Source organism: Xiphias gladius, chromosome 11 (genome assembly GCF_016859285.1).
Source record: "Xiphias gladius isolate SHS-SW01 ecotype Sanya breed wild chromosome 11, ASM1685928v1, whole genome shotgun sequence".
Classification (NCBI taxonomy): Eukaryota; Metazoa; Chordata; class Actinopteri; order Istiophoriformes; family Xiphiidae; genus Xiphias; species Xiphias gladius.
The window spans coordinates 15,451,775-15,473,057 of NC_053410.1; the positions used below are offsets into that span (position 1 = coordinate 15,451,775).

General features: G+C 41.6%; 3 protein-coding genes across 12 annotated transcripts in view; 1 reads left to right on the forward strand and 2 right to left on the reverse strand.

Moving 5' to 3' along the window:
* Positions 1–611: 611 nt before the first annotated feature.
* adka (adenosine kinase a) lies at positions 612–12,321 on the forward strand. Of its 3 annotated transcripts, XM_040138402.1 has the most exons (13): positions 612–897; positions 1,903–2,016; positions 2,047–2,087; positions 4,516–4,590; positions 5,913–5,966; positions 9,454–9,532; positions 9,665–9,837; positions 9,925–10,033; positions 10,262–10,432; positions 10,548–10,583; positions 10,694–10,808; positions 10,919–11,005; positions 11,088–12,321. In XM_040138402.1, the coding sequence occupies exons 1-13, from the start codon at positions 721–723 to the stop codon at positions 11,210–11,212; spliced, it is 1,356 nt and encodes a 451-aa protein (XP_039994336.1). In that variant the 5' UTR covers positions 612–720; the 3' UTR covers positions 11,213–12,321. The 3 variants fall into 3 exon arrangements, with proteins under 3 accessions (XP_039994336.1, XP_039994335.1, XP_039994337.1); XM_040138401.1 differs by having other exon boundaries at positions 614–897; positions 1,903–2,087; XM_040138403.1 differs by lacking the exons at positions 612–897; positions 1,903–2,016; positions 2,047–2,087 and adding an exon at positions 3,016–3,140.
* A 1,323-nt stretch (positions 12,322–13,644) lies between these two features.
* On the reverse strand, positions 13,645–15,089 carry LOC120796089 (dual specificity phosphatase 29). Of its 3 annotated transcripts, none has more exons than XM_040138447.1 (4): positions 14,985–15,089; positions 14,390–14,604; positions 14,078–14,301; positions 13,645–13,966 (listed from the first exon to the last, which is right to left on the reverse strand). In XM_040138447.1, exons 2-4 carry the CDS (start codon positions 14,566–14,568, stop codon positions 13,728–13,730), a joined length of 642 nt encoding a protein of 213 aa, XP_039994381.1. In that variant the 5' UTR covers positions 14,569–14,604; positions 14,985–15,089; the 3' UTR covers positions 13,645–13,727. The 3 variants fall into 3 exon arrangements, with proteins under 3 accessions (XP_039994381.1, XP_039994383.1, XP_039994382.1); XM_040138449.1 differs by having other exon boundaries at positions 14,390–14,581; positions 14,985–15,082; XM_040138448.1 differs by having other exon boundaries at positions 14,390–14,576; positions 14,985–15,065.
* Positions 15,090–15,695: 606 nt separating this feature from the next.
* Positions 15,696–21,283, reverse strand: part of LOC120796061 (dual specificity protein phosphatase 13-like) — a 6,790-nt gene continuing 1,202 nt past the window's right edge. The window contains exons 2-9 of one of the 6 annotated variants that reach the window (XM_040138391.1): positions 20,424–20,641; positions 20,128–20,320; positions 18,056–18,181; positions 17,715–17,956; positions 17,106–17,319; positions 16,886–17,008; positions 16,592–16,809; positions 15,696–15,900 (exon numbers count right to left, since the gene is read on the reverse strand). In XM_040138391.1, the coding sequence (XP_039994325.1) occupies positions 15,716–15,900; positions 16,592–16,809; positions 16,886–17,008; positions 17,106–17,319; positions 17,715–17,956; positions 18,056–18,181; positions 20,128–20,320; positions 20,424–20,641 (1,519 nt within the window). In that variant the 3' untranslated portion in view covers positions 15,696–15,715. The other 5 variants (XM_040138393.1, XM_040138392.1, XM_040138396.1 and 2 more) reach the window with 5 other exon arrangements.

Below are 21,283 nucleotides of genomic sequence, written 5' to 3' on the forward strand. Positions count from 1 at the left end.
AAGAAAAAGGGCAAGGACTGGAATAAGGAATTCAAATTTGTGTAGCAGAAATTTGTTTTTTTAATTCTTAACCTATCCCATAATGCATTTCATGAACCCCTCCGATTTCTCTTGTGACCAATATGAGGGGTCCCGACCCCCAGGTTGGGAATCATTGATATAAGATAACGAGAAAACCAGAGAATATTTGGCATTTTTGCTTGAAAAACAACATAACTGATAAATCGATTATCAAATTAGTTGCCAAGTATTTCTCTGTCGCTCAACTAATCGTTAACGCTCTAGCATGTATAACACAACAAACCTTACAAATAGTGGAATACAGTTGAGAAGTTTTATGTTCTTGAACTATAAAGTAATCATCGCCTGTTGCTCTCTAGCTGTATGCTTAAGAGAAAATGTGCTGTCAGCAACAACTGCAATTTTGCCATAAAATCAATTCAAGGAAGTAAAATCAGATCACTTGCGACGCAGTCTGATGTCAGATGTGAAACACAATCCATCTAGACCACATCTAGACACAATCTGCTTATAAAGAACTCTAAATTTGAACAGAAGCACAGATTTCTGGGTCATAAATCTATCTGTCCAGCAAAACCGACACACCTGAAATGTGTCTGCCACTCTGTGCAGGAACTCAATGACAAACAGTGGAGGGACCTCGGTCTGGATGACAGAGAGGAAGAAGAGCTTGCCCCTGTAAATGGTGATGAGATAGTGATGTGGGGTCTGCAACACAGGCGGCACATTCTCCGGGTCCACCGCCTTCTCCCTCGCCTCGAAAAAGTAATCACACACACTCCGGCTGATGACACTCTTCCAGTGCTTCTCCAGGAAGATGTCTCCCGTGTGGTTAATCAGGAACAGACTGTGGATCATCTCAGCTGCAACAATGAGGTGGTTGTTCTTGTTAGTGGTGATGTTTATAAAAACTTTAGTCCCCCTCAATCCTTCGTTAGTCCACAAATCAAAACAACGCCATGCAAATGCAATAGTTGTCAACATTTACCTACTGTCAATCTGCCAAACTAACTTCATTCTCAACTAAATTAACCGGCTGGCTAGCAACCTGAGATGGACAACTTCGGACATTTTTACCATCTGCAACCTACTGCTAAAAATAAAACAAACTTGAGGTCGACATGGAAGCACTAAACAGAGGATGGTGTACACAAAGTTTCACAGATTGTTCAAAGTTTTTACCTGCTAACTCCAGCTGGTTTCGCCAAGAGTATTTTTACTCGGTGCCAATATGGCAGAAGCGTGCGAGCTGCTGCGGAGACGCCTGCTGATCTAAGCACACGTAAACGCAACGTAGTCAGGAGCACATGTCGACTAATCAAAACAATAAAGCCCAAACACTGGTGTTATAGTACTGAAATATGTCCTGGGCGGTTCAGAATGCAAGCAACTCCAGTGTCAACCTGATCGACACTTTCAGGGCAAATTTTCGGACTTTTTTTAATCAGGCAACATTTGCGGGCAGCTTTTGGGGATTTTGTTACCCCGAGTATAGTCTTTCGGGTGTCCCTTTTTATATCCTAAATACATGTGACTCTTTTTTTACATTACCCTGTGTTTATTTTATATCTTGTCTTAATGCCTTTTAAGTCTTATGTAAAGCACGTTACGCTTCGTTGAAAGGTGCAATATAAATAAACATGCCTCGCCAGGGTGGTTGAAAAAGTGGGCACCTACGCCCCCCAGCAAAAAAAAAAAAAAAAAAAAAAAAAATACACAAAAACCTCAATGTAAGACTTTTGATTGGTGGAGCGGTGTCACTCAACCCGGAGAAGGCGACGGCTGCCTGCGAGGCTGTGCGCAGGGTAACAACCTCCCTGCGCTCTTTTCCCTTACCGCACTTTCACACCAGTTAAGCTGATTGCAACGTGCTCTTCGCAGTCTGCCATGGCTTCTGACGAACCTAAGGCAAAGAAGCCTAAACTTGCAGTGGAGGAGGAGGAGGAGGAGAAGAAGACGACGGAGTCGAAGACGGAGTCGAAGACGGAGTCTCCAGACAAAGAGTCTCCGGACAAAGAGTCTCCGGACAAAGAGTCTCCAGACAAAGAGTCTCCTGCCAAACTAAGGTAAAAGAAAGGTTTTTTTAAAGAAAAAGGAAAGAAAAGCTAACAAACTTACTGACGGAGCGAGGAGGCACGATCCTCCTCTGGTTTGTTTGAATGCTAATGTCAGCTCTAATCTTCAGTTTGCAAGGTTTACCTGAATACGTTATGAATACTTGAGGTTGGAAATTTTGGGTTTCTTGAGACCACTGCATGTCTGTATGAGCCACCACGGTGGCGAGAGGAGGCCGTCGTTTATGAGGTGTGGTGTAAAGTCTACCGTTGTAGTTATCTTTTAACAGAAGTTGCGGCTAACAGTTAGCTGACGGTAGGATCGGGTGTCAGGAGCCGGTAGACGGTGCTTTTGTCCGCTAACTCTAGCCACAACGTCTCTGTTCAGGTGTGCGTGCCAGTGTCTAATCCAAGTTCAACGTGACCACCACCTGCCCCTGCATGCTCCAAAGCTGCAGAAAGAAATACGTGGACTGATTTGGCCACTCGCTCTATTCGGTGCTAAGGATTTTTCCGCTGCTTGGTATAACAACGATTGCTGCAGAGATAGCTGGCCTGAGCCGTCCTGTAGCAGCTCCCCAAACAATGAATTGCGAAGCAGTCACATGGCGGTAGACATGTAATGTTTTGACTGGGTCCCCCCTCCCGCCCCTCTAAATGTGACTAGGACACGGTGCATCACCCGGCGACGTCTCTTATTCAACTCAGCGAAAAACGTGCTGTTATATGTAATACAGCATGGTACCTCTGTCATCAGCACGCTTCTCACGATGTTATTTAGCTTCAAACGAGTGAGTGGATTGACGCTCGACGCGCAAGACAAGCCAATCACCAGACAGAGACGGACTCTCCTGGACCTTCCTTCTTCAGATGCCTCCAATCAGTCAGTCCCGAGTGGGAGGAGCTGTGGTTGCAGGGGAAAAAAAAAAAAAGATCTGCTCACACTGAGCTGAAATTGTGAAGTTTTTGAATGCCTAGCTCTTTCTGAGCCGGTTTTAGGTTGCTCAACAGGTCTCTCAGTATCTAGCTGTAGCACAGAGAGAGTGTCACCATGACTGCTGCAAGGTAAGACCACGTTGACTTGTATGGGACTGATTAAAATCCATGCATTGGATCTGGTTTAGTGTAATTGGCTGCAGTTATCGCCTAATTGCACATTGGAGGATGTATGTGCTGTAGGAAATGATAGTGAGGCTTTGGCATCTGCCACACTGGTTGATGCATTTTCTATTTTTGGTGACACAAACCAATCTGTGTAGCTTGAGTCACTGTCTGCTAGTTAACTATGTCTGCCTTGTCTTTGCATTTTCGAAAGCCTTCTTCCACGCTGCGCCTTCGTGCTGTGTTTAAATCTTGTCCTCCGGTGATTTATAGAATGAACCTACATGGGGAAATATGGTAGCACATGTTCATGTGGAGGTGGCATCTGTCAGGGGCTCTGTTCAAAGACTGGCTCCATATGCGGTTTTCCAAGAAACGCAAGATTGTCTTGACATCAAGAACTAGCATGGACAATCGCTTGGCGTTTTTGTAGTATTAATCAGCGATCATTCAGTATTTGCCTGTTAAAAAAAACTGGCTATACCTGGTTATTGATGTTCAAGGCAAGTTCCAGTGGGAATGGAACTGTGCAGAGTGCAGAGGTGTTTTTTAGTCGCGATCTCGCTCTGTTGAGTCCCAGTGGTTGGAATGTCGCTGTGCTGTTTTTGAACTGATGTTTTTTTGGCATCACAAGACTATGATTTGCAATGATATTCAAGCTTTGAGCTCAGTTGTTTGCCTTAGGAAAGAACACACTGCACAAACAGAGAGACACACACTCCCTTCTGCTCTCCTGACGTTGCCTTGCTGTTAATGTCATTACATGGTTCATATGACTGAGTGTCTCACCACCGACCAAATTCATATTCTTTTGTAATATTTTGTTGATGAGTCGTGTCTTTACTAACCATGTCTCTCAGACCTGTATTATTTACGTTCTTCTGTCTGTGTGAATTGGGAGTTATAAATCATGTGATTGAAGTCACATGGAAACAAAGATATGGGTTTTGCAAATAAATGGTCAGCACTGGGATAAAAACCCAGATCACTCAGTGGAGAGGGCCAAAATGAATTTCTAAGTCCACGAAATTTACCTTTCTACACTGTGTTGAAATGAAGGCTGGCTGCTCTTCTAACGAATCAACCAACCAGTCTAAAGCTATAACTGATTTCAAATCCAGCTGAAAAGAGCATCTTCAGAAAGTAAAAGCAAACAGGCCAAGACAACATGGACTATGCGAGATGCCCCCCTTTATTACTGTCACGCCAGTCACATTAATGTAAAAAACACTAATGTTACATGGAGGTAAAAAAGGGTGATAGCTAGTTCATGTCGTGTGTTAAAACCAAGCCCTCTAGTGCTGTGTTTTTCTTTGAACATGTAGTCTTTATGTTTCAGCCCTAATTCACTCTTTGGAATGGGAAACCCCTTGCTGGACATCTGTGCAGTGGTGGACAAAGACTTCTTGGACAAGTAAGTTGAAGGACTGAAATTTGCAGTACTAAAATAAAGTACTTTCATCAGTGGTAGTAGTCCTCACTGCTTATTGGCTTCGAAATGCTCAAAGTGGTTGTAAGCTACTACCCAGGAGTTGCACAGCTGACTCCTCCATAGTTCATTTAAATTAAAAATTTAAACATAAATTCACCTATCGCACCATTTATATTGACCTCAGAATTATATAGGAACAAGAAATAATAAAAAATATTTTGGTTCTTTTTTTGCTTCAATATTGTATGAGTTCAGCTTTGTTAAAGACGTGGAGCCCAAGTCCATCTCTTTGCTTCTGTAAAATCTCCATAAAGCACAGTCACAATTGGATCAAGTGAGGTCAGTGAGTTCACCCTTGTGACTAGCTGACTATAAGAGAGAGGTTCTGTGGTGTAATTTGATCAATGGAGACTACAACATAATGATGATCCAAGAGAGGAGAGCACGGGAAACAGCAGAGCTGCATGTCCAGGAGATATACTGCTCTAATATATCCAGAAATGAGATGATGTATCTTTGCATTACAGTGATATGCCTCTCCCCGTTTTGTCATCACATTCAGATTATTAACGATTGTATACCAGTGTAGTTAAATCACATCAGCCACGCCTTAAATACCATAAGGAGAACACAAAAAACTCACCGACTCAATAATTCATCTTTTTTAGTAGAAATTTAAGGCTATGGGGTTCCTGTAAAGGCAACAATCCTTACCTATGCAGCAGTAAATTTTATTTCCTTGCTTATTTATTTACTTATTCAATTAATGATCATAAGTAAATCACAATTGGCAGTAACCTATACAGTCAGATTAGTAATTTTCTGGTCTCTCTAAGCTCTGTCACAGTTGACCAGGGCAAAGGACTCTTTTGGGTTCCAGGTCAGAGTCCACTCTCAAACCCCCTTGCATAAACCCCTGGATTAGAGCTGAACCAGCCAAGCACAGGTCTAATTCAGTCTCAAATAGAATAAAGCAGGACTAAAACTGCACCTTAATCCCCAACCTAGCTTTGTATTTCGAGGAAACTACTCTCTGTTTAGCATTATTGACCAACATATCGATTCGGACTGAGTGGTGGTAGGGAGTAAAGACGCAAAGCCTTTCCCTGTGATCTGATAGCTGAAAAATTTCATTAATCACATTTTCCATAGGAGTGAGCGACCCATTTGGCAGCACCACCGTTGTCTGCAATGCTTATCCACATAAACAACAGACTGTTATTGTGTGTGTTTGAATGGAGAAACTAATGCCTTTTTTTTTTTTTTTCTTTTCTTTTTTTTTTTTCTCCTTTAATCATTTGCAGGTACACTCTGAAACCCAATGACCAGATCCTGGCAGACGACAAGCATAAAGCACTGTTCGTAATTCCGATACTGCAACATTTTTTGTAGAATATAGTTTGTGAGCGAGCTCTTACACATCTACTAACTGGGTTTGTAGTCTGTACAGGGGAGAAAAAGCAGTAGGTTTGCTGTCTTGCTCCTCTCTGTTCTAGAGCGGGCCAGTCAAAACAGGCGCACACCAGAAATCACCACAATTGACCTCCGTTCCTTTAAAGACCAGCCAATGGCAGAGCAGCAGATCCAGCAGAGAGCGCCGGTCTGAGCCAATAGCAAACCAGGACAGTTCACCTCCCTGTCCCTCTGAGAAAAGAGCCAGAAAACAAACATTAAACGGCAGGAGATAAGAAAGCCGTGTGTGTGAGAGAGGACTATACTCATGTATTTAGACTCTCCACAGTTAGGGTTATGATGGAGGGTAGTCCTTTAGTAATATCTCTTTTACATTGGCAGGGATTCACAATAACACTTTATGTTTTTGAAGATAGATATAGATATATATATAGATAGATAGATATAGAGATAGATAGATAGATATAGATATAGATAGATAGATAGATATCTAGATAGATAGATATCTCTCTATCTATCTATCTCGTTAGATAATATATATAGCGTTAGAGTCCGCAGTGTTGTCAGGAGCTCAGTGGGTAGGAGTTGTCTTAATAGGGAAGCCACTGGTTACTTGTTATTTATGAAGGTGAATGTCTCTGCTTTTACTTAAACCACTCCAGCCTTACCTGTTTTAATGCTGAGGGGGAGAAGTGCAAATATATTGTAGAACCCCCCCCCGCCGCCCCACCCAAGAGGATATAATTAAGGTACACAAGGCACTGTGAACGATTTTAAAAGGAAGAAAAAGGGAGATCATTTCCACAATAGACAGCCACCCCCACTTAATTTCTCTCTCCATCTCCCAGATGTCTCCTCCTTTGCAACCTCTGGCTCAGTCTCAGGACCTTTAACAGCAGTCGGCCCGTTCCACTTTCCAGTGACATATTTTAAGCCACTGTCTCTCTTACTCATATAAACCACACAAATATATATCTGTGTGTGGGTTGATATGGCTGCTACATGTAGACCACATAACATGGCAAATTAGAGAACCCTAAGCGGAACATCAAAGCGCTGCTTCAGTCCGTCTCTTACGTAACGGGCATAAAATTGTTCATATGGTATAATCAGTGATCAGTCATGCACGTATTGTATATTTTACCTGGAGGAAATATTTTGCAGAGAGTACAGTCCAAAGCTAGATGAGGTTATTGGCTGTCAAGCTACATCCATCACCATGCACACCACAGGGGTGGACACAGTAAAGCTAAGCTAATTGGCTGCTGGCTGTAGTTTCATATTTTCTCGGCATCTAATTCTGGGCGAGAAAGCGAACAAAGGGTGTTTCCTAAAATGTCACAACTTTCCTTATCTATCCTATCTTGCCAAGCCCTCAGTGTCAAAGAGACTCAGTTTGGTCAGTACTCAAAAATGTTTATTGGGTCATTCTGTGTCAAATCAGACAGAATCCAGGAAAGATTTTGTTCAGAGTTTGTCCATATAATTTCTGGGACCCAAAACTAAGGCCTGTAAAATATTTTTGTTTATTTCAAATGTTTTATTTTTTCTTTTTTTCTTTATATTTTTATTCTTACTCTCAAAAACACCTTGCCTGGGAGCTCTTATTTGTGCGTTAATATCTTAAAGTATTTTTGCTAGCCTCACCAAACTTTGTAGGGTCAAAGAAAAACATGTTCTCAGTACGACTGAACCATTAAGTTTGTACTGCATGCCTATTGATTTTCTATAAGGCCCTAGATTTGGAAACAATTGCAAAATTCCTATACGAAAGTGATATTGAGGGTATTTAAAACCCATTTTTTTGCACCCATATGATATCAATCATTATTTTTTCTGCAAACACAATCTTTTATTAATTTTGTGCCAATATTTGAGGTCTCAACCACCAGTGGACATGAAGATATTAAGATTAAAACAAGGCGTGGTAGCATTTTTCAGTTATTTTCATAGGACCAAAATGGTATGTGGGGTATCCAGAAGGAACATGAAAATGTAGATGGAAATAGCTTAACGTATGGTCAGTTAGTTATACAAAGTGCCTGTGTCCTTACATGTTCCCTTCATAGATAAATACACAATTAAAGGCATTGTTTTACCTCCTGGGAAAAAAAACGTCCATAATGAAGAAGCAGGTTCTTCCCTTAACATCTCTACTTATGTGTTTCTCAGCCTCTGAAATACTGATTGAAGTAAAGAAATACATGTTTTCTGTCAGTTCATTTTACTATAGGCCATTAATACAAGCTACAGTATATTCTTCTACTACTATCAGGGCATCATTAGAGAAAAGGGCATTAACTCTGATAGATGCTATATTCAATGGATAGGTTACATTTTATATTCCATATGTTAAAAAGAATAAAGAATAAAAAATTTAATTTATTGAAAATTGTGTTCAATGTAGAAAATTATGTTCTAGAAATTGCATGTGATGAAAACTATTATCCTTTACTCATAACTTGAACAACAGGACTGAACTGGGCGTATGCTTGGTGTTTTCTTGATAACGGGGCATGTTCTGATGATTTCACTGTGTGGGCATGTTTCAGCATGTGTATCAGTACCATTTCCACATATGGCATTCGAACCTGCAAAGTGTAAATTTATATGTATAAATGCATCCAACCTTTTATGTGGAAGCACATTTAGAATCTCGCACTGGAGCTTGAGAGGGCCAACTAACACATTGAAAACATGTTTATCCTTTATTTGTTACAATTCTTATGACGTGGGAATTAAATAATCACAGAGATACTGAGAAAAAAAATGTAATGCTGAAATGGATGTTTTTCTGCCATAGGTACAATATCTCTCAAATCTGTGTCTGTTTTTGCATGAAGGAAAAACGGAGGGACATTGGCACTTTGAGCTCTTAATAACTATACATCAAGCAATTTCCATGTACAGTTTTATGTTCCAACTGGCTACCCCACATACCATTTGGGTCCTGAAAATGACCAACAAATGCTACCACCCCGTGTTTTATTCATAATTTCTTCATGTCCAGCTGGGGTTGAGACCTCAAATATTGGCACAAAATTAATTAAAGATTGTAATTGCAGAAGAAATAATAATTGATATCATATGGGTGCAAAAAAATGGCTTTATAATACCCTCAATATCACTCTTCTTTAGCAACTTTTATAAATATAAAAAATAATATAAAAAGAAAAATATAAAACATAGGATTTGAACAGAAATATTTTTACATGCCTTGGTTTTTGGACATATTCATGATATAGACGAGGTTTGAACAAAATCTAAGACGGTGCTCCAACAACCTCATCTGATTTAACACGGAATTACCCAATCAGTATCAGTACCTAGCCATTATTGATACATGGTGTGTGGTCTGGTTTGAAACTTTGAAATTGAATCTTCTTTTGAAAGTATGAATTATGACCACGGCAGGTTTGTCTCTTTGTGTAGATTCGAGGAGCTGGTGAAGAAGTTTAAAGTTGAGTACCACGCTGGAGGAGCCACACAGAACTCTATAAAGATCGCTCAGGTCAGCCATGTACACACAAACTCACAAACTTCCTGTTCTGTCACCACATAAATGCTCTGTGAAATTTGACTGAAAACGCTGGCTTCACTGAGTAGTTAATCGACGGATGCTGATCAGAGCTGTTGTCTGTAGTGGATGCTCCAAGAACCCCATAATGTGGGCACCTTTTTTGGCTGCATTGGGAAAGATAAGTTTGGAGAGATCCTGAAGCAGAAAGCCGAGGAGGCCCACATTGATGCCCACTACTTCGAGCAAGATGAAGAGCCCACAGGGACGTGTGCTGCTTGCATCACCGGAGATAACAGGTGGGTAAACAGAATAATACATATTTGTGTACTCATTATAATCTTATCTGTCTCTAACTCTTCATCTCTGTTGTCTCCTCCTCTCAGGTCTCTGGTCGCTAACCTAGCTGCTGCTAACTGTTATAAGAAGGATAAGCATCTAGACCTGGAAGAAAACTGGAAGCTGGTGGAAAAAGCTAAAGTCTTCTACATTGCTGTGAGTAGCGCTCGCCAAACCACTGCATGATGTGTTTGTTTCATTTACAGCTCATGTCCTATCACTTCACCTTTGTACCCACGTGTGGCCGTAAGAGGACCCACAGGGGGATTTCCAGACTTACTGGTGCAGTTTCTGATCAGGACCTTACTGCATGTGATTCATTAGAGCCTATAAAAAATATAAAAGGCAGATCAGTCTTGATCCAGTGTCATTCCTTCCTTCCAGGGTTTCTTCCTGACTGTCTCTTTGGAGTCCATCCTGCGAGTGGCTAAGCATGCGTCTGAAAATGACAAGCTGTTTTGCCTGAACCTCTCTGCACCCTTCATCTGCCAGTTCTTCAAGGACAACCTCATGCAGGTTATGCCCTATGTTGATGTGCTGTTCGGCAATGAGACGGTAAGCCAGACCCTCACTGCGCATTCCTCAGATGCTTTGTATTGACCCCACATGCATGTGAGGTACTTTTGCACCTCTTTGTATGTAAAATATAAATCTTTATTTGGTTCCTCAGGAGGCAGCTACATTTGCTAAAGAGCAAGACTTCGGGGTGAGTGGACTGACAGTCTCATTTAGCATTTGTATATGATTAATGCTGCATTTTTTTTTATGTATTGTGTGCCTTATCAACTGATTGTGTTAATGTGTATTTGTCTGTAGTCCAAGGACATTAAGGAAATTGCCAAGAAAGCCCAGGCCTTACACAAAGTCAACACAAAGAGACAGAGGATTATAGTCTTGACCCAGGGAAAGGATGAAACTGTACTGGCCTCAAGTAAGATTTTCTGTTTTTCTTTCCCTTTTTTACTCTCATTTCTCTCAGTCTCTTGTCCTCTCAGAGATGGTATACTGTAGAGGTGCATTTTTCTTTTCATGTCTGTTCAGGTGACAAGGTCGAAACCTTCCCTGTGCTGAAGATTGACCCCAAGGACATTGTTGACACAAATGGTGCAGGTGATGCTTTTGTAGGAGGTAAGGTTTTCCTGTGTTTTCATCCGATACATTTCTAGCGTTTTCTGTGGATTTCTATTAAAGCCTTTCACCTGTGATGTAGGTTTCCTGTCTGAGCTGGTCCAGGAGAAACCACTGGATCAATGTGTGAAGGCTGCACACTACGCTGCCAATGTCATCATCAGACGAGCAGGTTGCACTTTCCCAGAAAAACCTGACTTCAACTGACACGCTTCCGGACAACTCTTCCATCTGCCTGAAACTTCATGCTCACCCTCCCATACACAACTACCCTCAATTCTCATGGCGCCTTTTTTTTTCTTTTTTTTTTTCCCCCAAATCAGCCACCCGTCCATTTTTTTTTTTTTTTTAATGTTTTTTTTTTTCAAGCCAGATAATTTCTTAACGATTGTTGCTTGGGTACGTCCTTTGTGTCTTCCACTCGGGGCCACTAGAGGATAATGAGACAATACAGGGATTTAATCATATATAAATGCCCTTAGAGGAGTCATGATAACACCATGGAATGTAGTTTTTGGATCTAAATGCAAAATCGTGTTGCAGTTGCTGCACTGACACCCACCAGACTCTACTGCAAGTTCTCATGTTGACATCTCACAAGTCTGTTTTTTTTTTTTTTTGTTTGTTTGTTTTTCCTTCCTCCTGGAGACAGAATCAAAGCACATGAGGCTTAATTCTACAATGGGAGGACACATTATATGCAAACAGAGGAATAAAGAATAAAACAACTGTCAAGGAAGGTTTGGTCTGCTTTGAAAATGTGCAGTAGTGATTTGTTTTAGACTTTTTTTAAGATTAATTATGCCTGACTACGAGTTTAGACTTGGTTACTTTTAATTTAACAGGCCAGTAATGAAACCAAATGTTTTATTTTTAAGCGCACACTTTTTAAATGTGTCAAAACTGCTGCCTGCTACGCCCTGTGATCACTGTGAAATTTCACCTGTACTGTGTCAATGATACTCAGAAGTTACCTTCAACATCACCACCGTGGAAGTTTGTTTTTCCAGTACGTGCTTCTAATAATGAGTGCCTTCTTTTCCCTTTCCGTCTCTGTAAACTTTACTAAGTTTGAAGTCTTGATGAGCAGAGCCTGACAGGTGTCATGTGAACCTGCATTTGTCTGTTTAGGGAAAGCTAGACCAGCTAGACCAGTAATGGGCAACTGGCTTGTGGGGCAGAAAATGGACACAGGACATCTGTAAAATGCATGTGAGGTAACTGGTATTGTTGGAAAGAGGTCATTCTATTTGAACGTTGTCTGTCAGAGAAATACAGTGGGCATTAAAATCGACCTGTCCTGTATAGTACCTGAATTAGTGGCCTGTGTTGTTTCTGGGTGTATGTTGATCTCTTGCAATGTGGTAGAATATATAGCCCAGCTTCAGCACTGTCAAACCTTGCTAAATCAGATTTAAAAGGACCAGAAATATAAATTTCACATCATCAGATTTTAATGTTCTCGTTGGGCAACCACACCTGACCAGTGCTACAAATGGCGGATGGAAGATAAGAGAGAATTTGGGTGGGAATCAAGAATATGAGCTAAATTCAGACTTGGGCAACAGTTGTGATATGAGGCCAAGCATTTCAAACCAACTGTATTTACCTGAGTTTGTGTTGTGATGTGATCTGAGCAAATCTGAATACTTGAATACAACCATTCTGAATATAGAAATACTCTAAAAATGTCATGATAGGCAGGAGGTATGTGCAGATTTCTGAATACTACGAGATGTTTTGAAACTTGTATTTTCCCTCCATTAAATAGGCCGTTTCTTCATATGTTCAAATACACCAAAAAGCCTTATGTGACCTTTTATTCCTGGTCTCAATAGCACTCAGGTAGCCAACTTCTGTCCTAGATGGTGATGCCTAAAATTGACAAAATAAAACATTCAAGGTTGATCTTATTGCATATTCTTTTTTCTGTTTGGGTATTTTTATTTAATGACATTTTTAGAGAGTTTTATAAAGTATTTCTTTGATTACTTTTTTTTTTTTAAATCTAAAGATAACTTTTAACAGATCCACAGCATTTACCTTACAGATCTCTGACGACGTGTTTACTATAAAAATCTGTGGTACAACAAAGTGCTTGGGTAATTTCTCGCTCCTCATTGCATACTGTGGATCTGCAAGTGTCAGGACAATAACACAAGTATAAACCTCTTAAAGTCAGCACCTACAGCTCTAAAACTTGATTTGTGGGCCACCTTTGGAAACATTCTTGGGATTCTGAAAAATAAGCCCGTCAGTTCTCTGAAATAAATATTTTGTTTTTCGATGTAAGATAGTGGAGGATGAGGCAGAGCCGAAAAAGTATCGGTGAGTGTAAACCATCATTTCACGTTTTATCCCATATCTGAATCAGAATTTGCAGTTCTGCTGCTGGACACACAAACAGGATGGAGGCAGTCCTGCATCCAGGCTAGACATGTTCATTTCATTCTTATCTGTGCCAGGCCATTTCTGTCCATTCTCTGATCTGGATCTGTTAATTGGATCAGTACCAGCACTGGCCTACGGAATATGCTGAAAAACATCAGTAGGCCCTTGAGGGCACATTTTACATTTGAACTTTACTTTTATTTGAACTGACACGACACAGTTGTGAAAAAACAAAGAGTTTATTGGCACAGTAGTTAAAGAAACATAAAGAAGATGTAGACCTGAGAAGGATTCAGAGGAGAAATGGAAGTTGTAAACTCTGGCATATTATCTAATTGTTGTGTTCTATTGTTCTTCCATTTCTCTCTTTTTCTCGGAGCCTCTCCTCTTGCAATGTGATATCCAGGGCTCTGAGCTGTTTTAGGAAGCCATGATTGGGCAGGATACATCGGCGCTGTCGCACATGCTCAATAGCATCCACCACAGTTAAGCTGTGTTTCATCATCAGGTATGCCAAGACCAGAGTCGCTGACCTGCTCCGACCCATCACACAGTGCACGAGCACCTTGTCTAGAACAAAAGTAAAATAATACATCTTCATTACAAATGAAAAACAGTAAAGCGTTCAGTCTTCTTGTCCGGAGAATGATCTCAAAGGTTTTGGTTTTCTCCAGGACTCACTCTGTGGGTGACTAAGGGCCTCATGGATGAACTGGGCTGCAGGGCAGAAGTACTGGGAGATGTTGAAGGTGGGTTTGTCATCAGCCTCTACACCGTAGTACTGGATTTCCATGTCACTGTAGTAATCAGCACCAGTCAGCACATTATTCCATTTCCCCTCTGCAGCATTCAGGACATGTGTAATACCCAGGTCCCTCAGGCCAGGCCGCTCTAGAGCTGTCTTCCTGTTTTATGGATGAAGTATGAAGCTGTCATGGATTTTAAAGCTTTTACTGCAGAACTATGAAACCGTCTCTGTGTGCATTTACTCACTCATCCCCGATGTAGACACTGGGCCAGACCTGGTTGACGTGTGCATACTGAGCCCCGGTGCCAGTCCAGAACAGCTGCTCCAGGTCTAATGTTCCTGGTGTGATGTAATCACTGTCTGGGTCCACCTGCACCGCGGCGTACGGGTTTTTACTTCTGGACTTCACCACAGAGGAGGACATGTCTAAACCTATGCTGCCCAGAAAACACACAAATCCCTGAACAAAATCAAAAACTGAAACAACATCTTCACATTGTTACCTGCTCCAATCTGTGTAGATGTAAAATTAACACCTATACACCATATGGAGTCTTAGAGCTACAACGATTAGTCCATTATTCATTTAGTCGATCAACAGAAAATTAATTTGCAACAATTTCTGTTACAATTTAATTGTCTGAGTCATTTTTAAAGTTAGAAATACTGTTTTTTAAAAATGAATTAATTATGGTCACTTCTGCAGGGGTTTTTTTTGTGCCAGGATGAAAGAAAGCTGGCTGTGAGACTTTAGGTATCTGATCTATAATGATATTGGCTGTTTAAAGGGAACCGTGAGGCCAAAAAACACAAGTACTATGGTAGGAAAGTATTACTTACTTCTTTCTTGTAGCTGTTAAAAGTTATCTAATCCATTAATCCATTCCTTAGCAGGATCACAGACCAGCGTCTCCACTTTTCCTCAGTGGACAATGTGTGCATTTGAGTGAGCACGTGTGTGCTTATCAGCCTCCATCTGCAGTGAGTGTGAAGGCTAAAATAAAGATCTTGTATGGTAACTGCTCTTTCAGGCTCTGTGTTTAAGATGATATTTTTAGGCACCTTGGCTACAACACCTGACTTCAACAACGTGACACACACACACACACACACACACACACACAGATGCTTTCTCACAGCCTTCCAAATGTGATCTGAGTCCTTTATTGCGACAGTGTTTCTTTCCTTTAGCCTGTATGGTAAAGAAACATTAAATTGTGAGGCGCAATGCCAAAAAACAAAAGACTTGCAGTAAGAGTGGCATGTTGCATTGTTGTCATCATAGCAATGGCGCTAATGTGTGACAGGTGTGGGGATCAGTCAGCATTTGTCAGTTATTTCCAGAGACATAAAACTTAAAGCGTTCAGTTGTTATATTTTACTATTTGTTTCTAAGCTATGAGACTAACACTGGGAGATGACACACAGATGAGATTTCTATTTGTCGGATTTAATTATTATGAGAGAAAATGTGGATTCCAATAAAATCCTGACAGGGTGTTATTGGCATGTTCCCGTGTTCATTATCAGGACATGTCAGGGTGGTCCTGCTCCGTGATCCATCTGCTCTGTCAACTGAGGCTCAGGTCCAGCTGCCTCAGCTGCTCCAGAAATCCTGAGTTGGGTCCAATGTCCCGGTTCAGACGCACAGCCATGATGGCGTCCACTAACGACAGGCCCTGGCAGATCATCAGATACGCCAAAACCAGCCCCCCAGAGCGACTGACACCCATGGCACAATGGACAAACACCTTCCCTGGAAGATACAGTGATTGTTATGTTTAGTAACACTCTTAAAAATAATAACGAATGGACTGAAATGTTCAACATAAGACCGTACAGACCTCCTCGACCCAACAGTAATATATCTTATCTATTCATAGCCTGTAAACAGAAAGGTCAAAACGTCTTCAGAACATTTTTAAAGCAAATCTAAAGGTTCAGTTCACCAACACACACTTTTGAGGGTTTGTTTTTCCTGACTGGGCTACCGGTGAGCCAGATCGTCTGGCACAGCTGAATTAACCAAACACTGTGAGTGTTATGGAGGTGTTTGTGTGCTAATTATGTCTGCTCATGTAACTGTTTATGCTGAATTGATAGATGAAAATCCAGAGTGCTCTCAAATGTGAGCTTCCACTCACAATCCTCAAAATTGTAATCCAAGTTCACAGACTGTTTCATCAATGAATGCATCATGGTAATACTCAATTGATTTTACTAGTATAGGCACTATATTGACAGAACACTTCTCAAAGTAGGAACATTTTTAACTTTTTACCAAAAATATGAAAGAAGAAAATGTGTTCAATTTATGATGGAAAAAAAATAGATCGCTAAATAGATCATGTTCAACATAAAGAGAACTCATTAAGATTTAAGATTTAAGAATTTATGTTGCTCTTTACATTATGAAGTGGCTTCTACTGTCATGTTTGCACACTGACCATTTTTCTGAAGAGCACTGTCTATGAACTGTGCAGCCGGGCTGAAGAAAGGTCGGAGGTTAAACTCCGGATGGTCTGCAGCTTCAACACCGTGGTATTCCAACTCAAGGTCGCTGTAGAACTGCTGACCCGTGTTGATGCGGTTTCGACCTGCTGCAGCATTCAGTATGTGAGTTACACCCAGAGACGAGAGTGTGGTCTTATCTCGCGCCACAGACCTGCAGACACGCACCACACAAAAACTAATTGATTGTAATACCTCTTTATAGCGTTTATAGGGTTTTTTCTACTTACTCGTCTCCGATGTAGAGGTTCGGCCAGACTTGATTGACAGGTGCCACTGGCTTCCTGTTTGTCCAGAGAATTTGCCTCAGCTCTGTCAGAGATGGTGTTTCCTCCTCCTGGGTTAAGTGACCACTGTAGCCACAGAGATGTGTGTGTCGGTGTGCGTGTGTGAGTGTGTGTGTGTATGTTGGTGTTCATGGCTTTTGCGTGTGTCTGTGTGTATCTTTACATCGTTTGGGCCTGTCGCCGTCTCCTCTCCCTCTCCAGGCTCATGTCGAGGCTGCGGAGCTGCTGCAGGAAGCCGGCGTTGGGGCAGATGTCTCTGTGCGGCCTGACGGCAGCCACTGCCTCCTGCAGCCTCAGGCCCTCAACAATCATCAGGAAAGCCAGCACTAAGGTTGCAGAGCGGCTCACACCCATCAGACAGTGGACAAACACTCGTCCTGAGACAGGGACATTTGCTGCTATGTTTTAATATGATTATTGCTGAGTTCATAGTTAAAAGTGGTGTTGTGCTGGACTACATCATGTTGAGAGGTGTTTCTCATTCTTGTCTTCCCATTTACATACATGAGGGATATAGAATATTAAAAACACGTTTTAATAAAATGCAACACCATCACTAACTATGATTTCAGCACTAAAACATATAATTGAATTAACAGCTCTATGAGAGCCTCAACAAAAACGGAAGATTTCAGGCATCATAAAAGTAGACTTCATGGAAGAACAGTTGTATTAGATTGCATTAGACTGTACAAGTGCACCTAAATAAGCCGGCACTGAGTGCAAATCCAGTCACACACACTAAAGATAATTGTAAGTGCGACCGACTTGCCTCCCATGGTCAGTGCAGCTCTGATGTATCGTGCTGTCGGGTAGAAGAACGGACTGAGGATGAACTCTATTGCATCATCAGCCTCCACCCCATAATAATCCACTGTCATGTCTCTGTAGAAACGTGGGCCGGTGTTGACGTAGAAATAGGGGCAGGGGCCCGGGTTGGGGGGTCCGTGAGCAGCATTTACAATGTGAGTAATGCCCAGACTGTGGAGAGTGCCCTTGTCACGAGCCGCCACCCTGAAACACAATCACGCATTCACTTCTGAGTGAGTGAACAGTGTTTATATAGATGTACTGTGTGTGTGTGTGTGTGCATGTTATTTGATGTGAACCTACTCGTTGCCTATGTAAAGGTTTGGCCAGACTTGATTGACATGTCCAGTAGGTCGTCTGTCCGCTAGCAGGAACTCCTGCAGCTCTGAGACAGATGGAGGTTCATATGGTGGCTCCCTAAGAGACATACTGTACTGACACACACACACACACACACACACACACACACACACACACATGCACATACACAGACAAGGAGCTTTTTTTTTTATAAGCCTTCACTATGTATGAAATGTGTTCTGTAAATGTTAAAAAAAATTAGCAAAAGTGCTGCTTCTCTTAAAAATATACAGATCTCAGAATGATCTTCTCTTAGAAAGCCACACCATAAAGCACACAGTCATCTCAAGTGAGTAAAGCCAGAGGTGACAGACTGATCAAATAAACCTGAACGATCCCCAAACTAACCTGTTTCCACTCTGAGTCATATGAACTTACCTCACTTCAAGGCAGCGGAAACTCTTCTGTACCAAGCTCGCTCGTATTTCTCTTTATGTGCTCACAGCCACACACAAAATGTAGCCTGTTTCCTTTTATAACTCTGTAATCATACACTTATTAGTGACAAACCCATCCTGCAGATCGTATTCAGGCATTTTAAAATGCGTTTAATCCACTTTGACAACATGCCTGAAGTCAAATTCTTATAGACAACAATGTGGCATTATCCTGTCAACTTTAACATTAGCTCACTTGCTGAATTTTCATGATGAACGCAGACTGTACACCACTGTACCCTGTGTCTCTGTTCCCACCCAGGAACCAATTAATGTCTGCTGCTCTGCTGCTTTGAGAAATATGATCAAGGCTATAACATTCACCAGTAATGTGTCTAACTTTGTGTTAGCTGTATTTGTTGTGTGATAACCTAATGCTGGATTATTTAACATAAATCAAAAATGTAGGTAAAGCTCCTTGTATTTTGTAAAAAGAGGAAAAAAATTAAAGGCACATGTGGCCTTGGGATACAGGGTAGGTATAGCGCTCTCCTCGTTTCATTATATTACTGTAAAGCACAAAAGTGACAGTTAATACTGCATCACCTATAGGTTGAACAAAATCTTCAAGCCATGAGTTTGAATTCATTTACAGTATAAAACAAAATGTGGGCCCCAAAGTACAACCTCAATGCAACAAAAGTCAGTTTACCTGTGATCACTGCAACAAAAGTGATTACACCTGTGATTTCCCGTTAAGGCAAACTACATGAACACGGTTACAACAGAACCTGTGAACACCACAGCTTCCTCTATTTTGGCCTGGGTTGTGTATAATGCAACATGCCTCCACATGGTAAGGAGTTGCCTGAACAAGTAAGAAACCGGATTGTGCTACTTCGTAAAGATGAGAGAGCGTACAAGAGCACCAGCGGGCTAATGAACATAAGGCGAAGCACAGTTGCAGTACGGTAAGGTAAATTAGAGGTTGGTTACATGAACACAGTGAAAAGTGCGTTAGATCAGAGAAGAAGTGTTCTTTTTAATGCTGAAAACGAAAAACAAACTGGTTTAAGAAATTAAGGAAAAATGACAAGGTACCTTATCAAGCAAACTGTTTTGTTTGAAAGTGTAATGGGCATAGTTTAAAACATATTTCAAAAGGTTGGTTAACAGTCATTTTATCTCCATCCAGCCAAAAAATTTAAATGAAATATCATAAAATGTGTTTAATGGATGTGCACAACGATCATAAAGCTGTATTTACAAAGCTTGTGGACATGACTGACAACACGGGTAGGTAACATCTGAACACAGTTTGATTATGAAAAACAAACCTCTGAGAAATATGACACTGTACTTAGACATTGACAACATTTAACAACACGCGACCACTGCTGAAGTGGACAATGTTAAAAATAAAAATATGGAATTTAAATGTCACTCCACCCTCAGACTCACACCTCTAACTACATCACACACATTGTAAATAATGATTTGTAGATCACAAACACTGTCAGCGATCAGAGTGGAGTGTGACACGTGGAAAGAGAGAGAGGTCCTGAGGTGACTAAGGGCTATTGTAATGAAGGAGCAGAGAGAAATGAGGGAGACGGATGTCAGAGAAGAGGACACAACCTTCGTTTGAGAGTCAGCTGTTCATCCAGCTTGAGGAGCAGGGACAGGAAGTTCCGGTTTGGGTAGACGGCTCGTTTTTGGACGACATGCCTCAGAGCATCTCTCACAGATAGATGCTGCCGCAACATCAAGTAGGCCAGAACCAAAGTGGCCGATCGACTCATGCCCATGATGCAGTGCACCAGCACTTTCCCTGTGGAGCACGGTGGAGAATGTGAAAGATAAATAGAGAAAATGTGGGACAGAAAATGTGAGAAGTTTGATGGGACAATGGGTATCACCAGTTAATACTTTACCATCTTTGCTTTTCAGGGCTTTATGTATGAAGTCAGCTGCAGGTTTGAAGTACTGACTGAGGTCAAAGTGGTCTGAATCCTCTGCTGGGATGCCAAAGTAAACACAGGTGTTCCCGTAAAAACTCTGGTCACCGATGCTGCCCTGCTTGGAGTGCGCTGCGTTCAGGACATGAGTGATGCCAAGCTTATGTAATGTCTTTCTGTTTTGTGCTACAGCCCTGGAAAACACACGCAAAAAAAGAGACAAACAAAGGGGAATAAAGAGGAAACATGTTCAACAGCTGCATGTGTCGCATACATTTAAAGACTAATAAAGCTGATCAATGCCTCGCTTGCTGAGCCCTGTCTTTGAGCTGCGTCGTTTTCCCCTGCAACGGACTCCTCAAACACGAGAGACTCACACATTTCCTATGTAAAGGTTAGGCCAGACTTCATCCGCTGGCGTGAGCTCCAGCGTGCAGGAATCCAAAATGAGCTCCAGTTCTTTAATGAGCACCAGGTCCTGTAGCTGGTTGCTCCCTGACATTCTCCCCGGACACAGAGTGCTCCTCTAACAACCGTCCAACACTGCTCCTGCTTGCTCCGTCCGCTGTCCCCTCCCCGCCGTCGCAGTCTGCAGGTCAGTGAGAGACACGAGCAGGTGGTTGTCTCAATACCGCTTGGCTCCAAAATTAGCTCTCTGTGTTCAGTTTGTTCTCCCTGACTGGATGTAGAGTTATTTAATGTTGCTGTTGCATTGTTGCACAGGGACTCGCTATCTGACCACTGAGGTCATATCAGCAGAGGACAAGGGAGGCGAGGGCTGGACACAGTGTTCAGTGTGCACGTGCAGTAAATGGTACAAATGGAGAAAGTCTTGC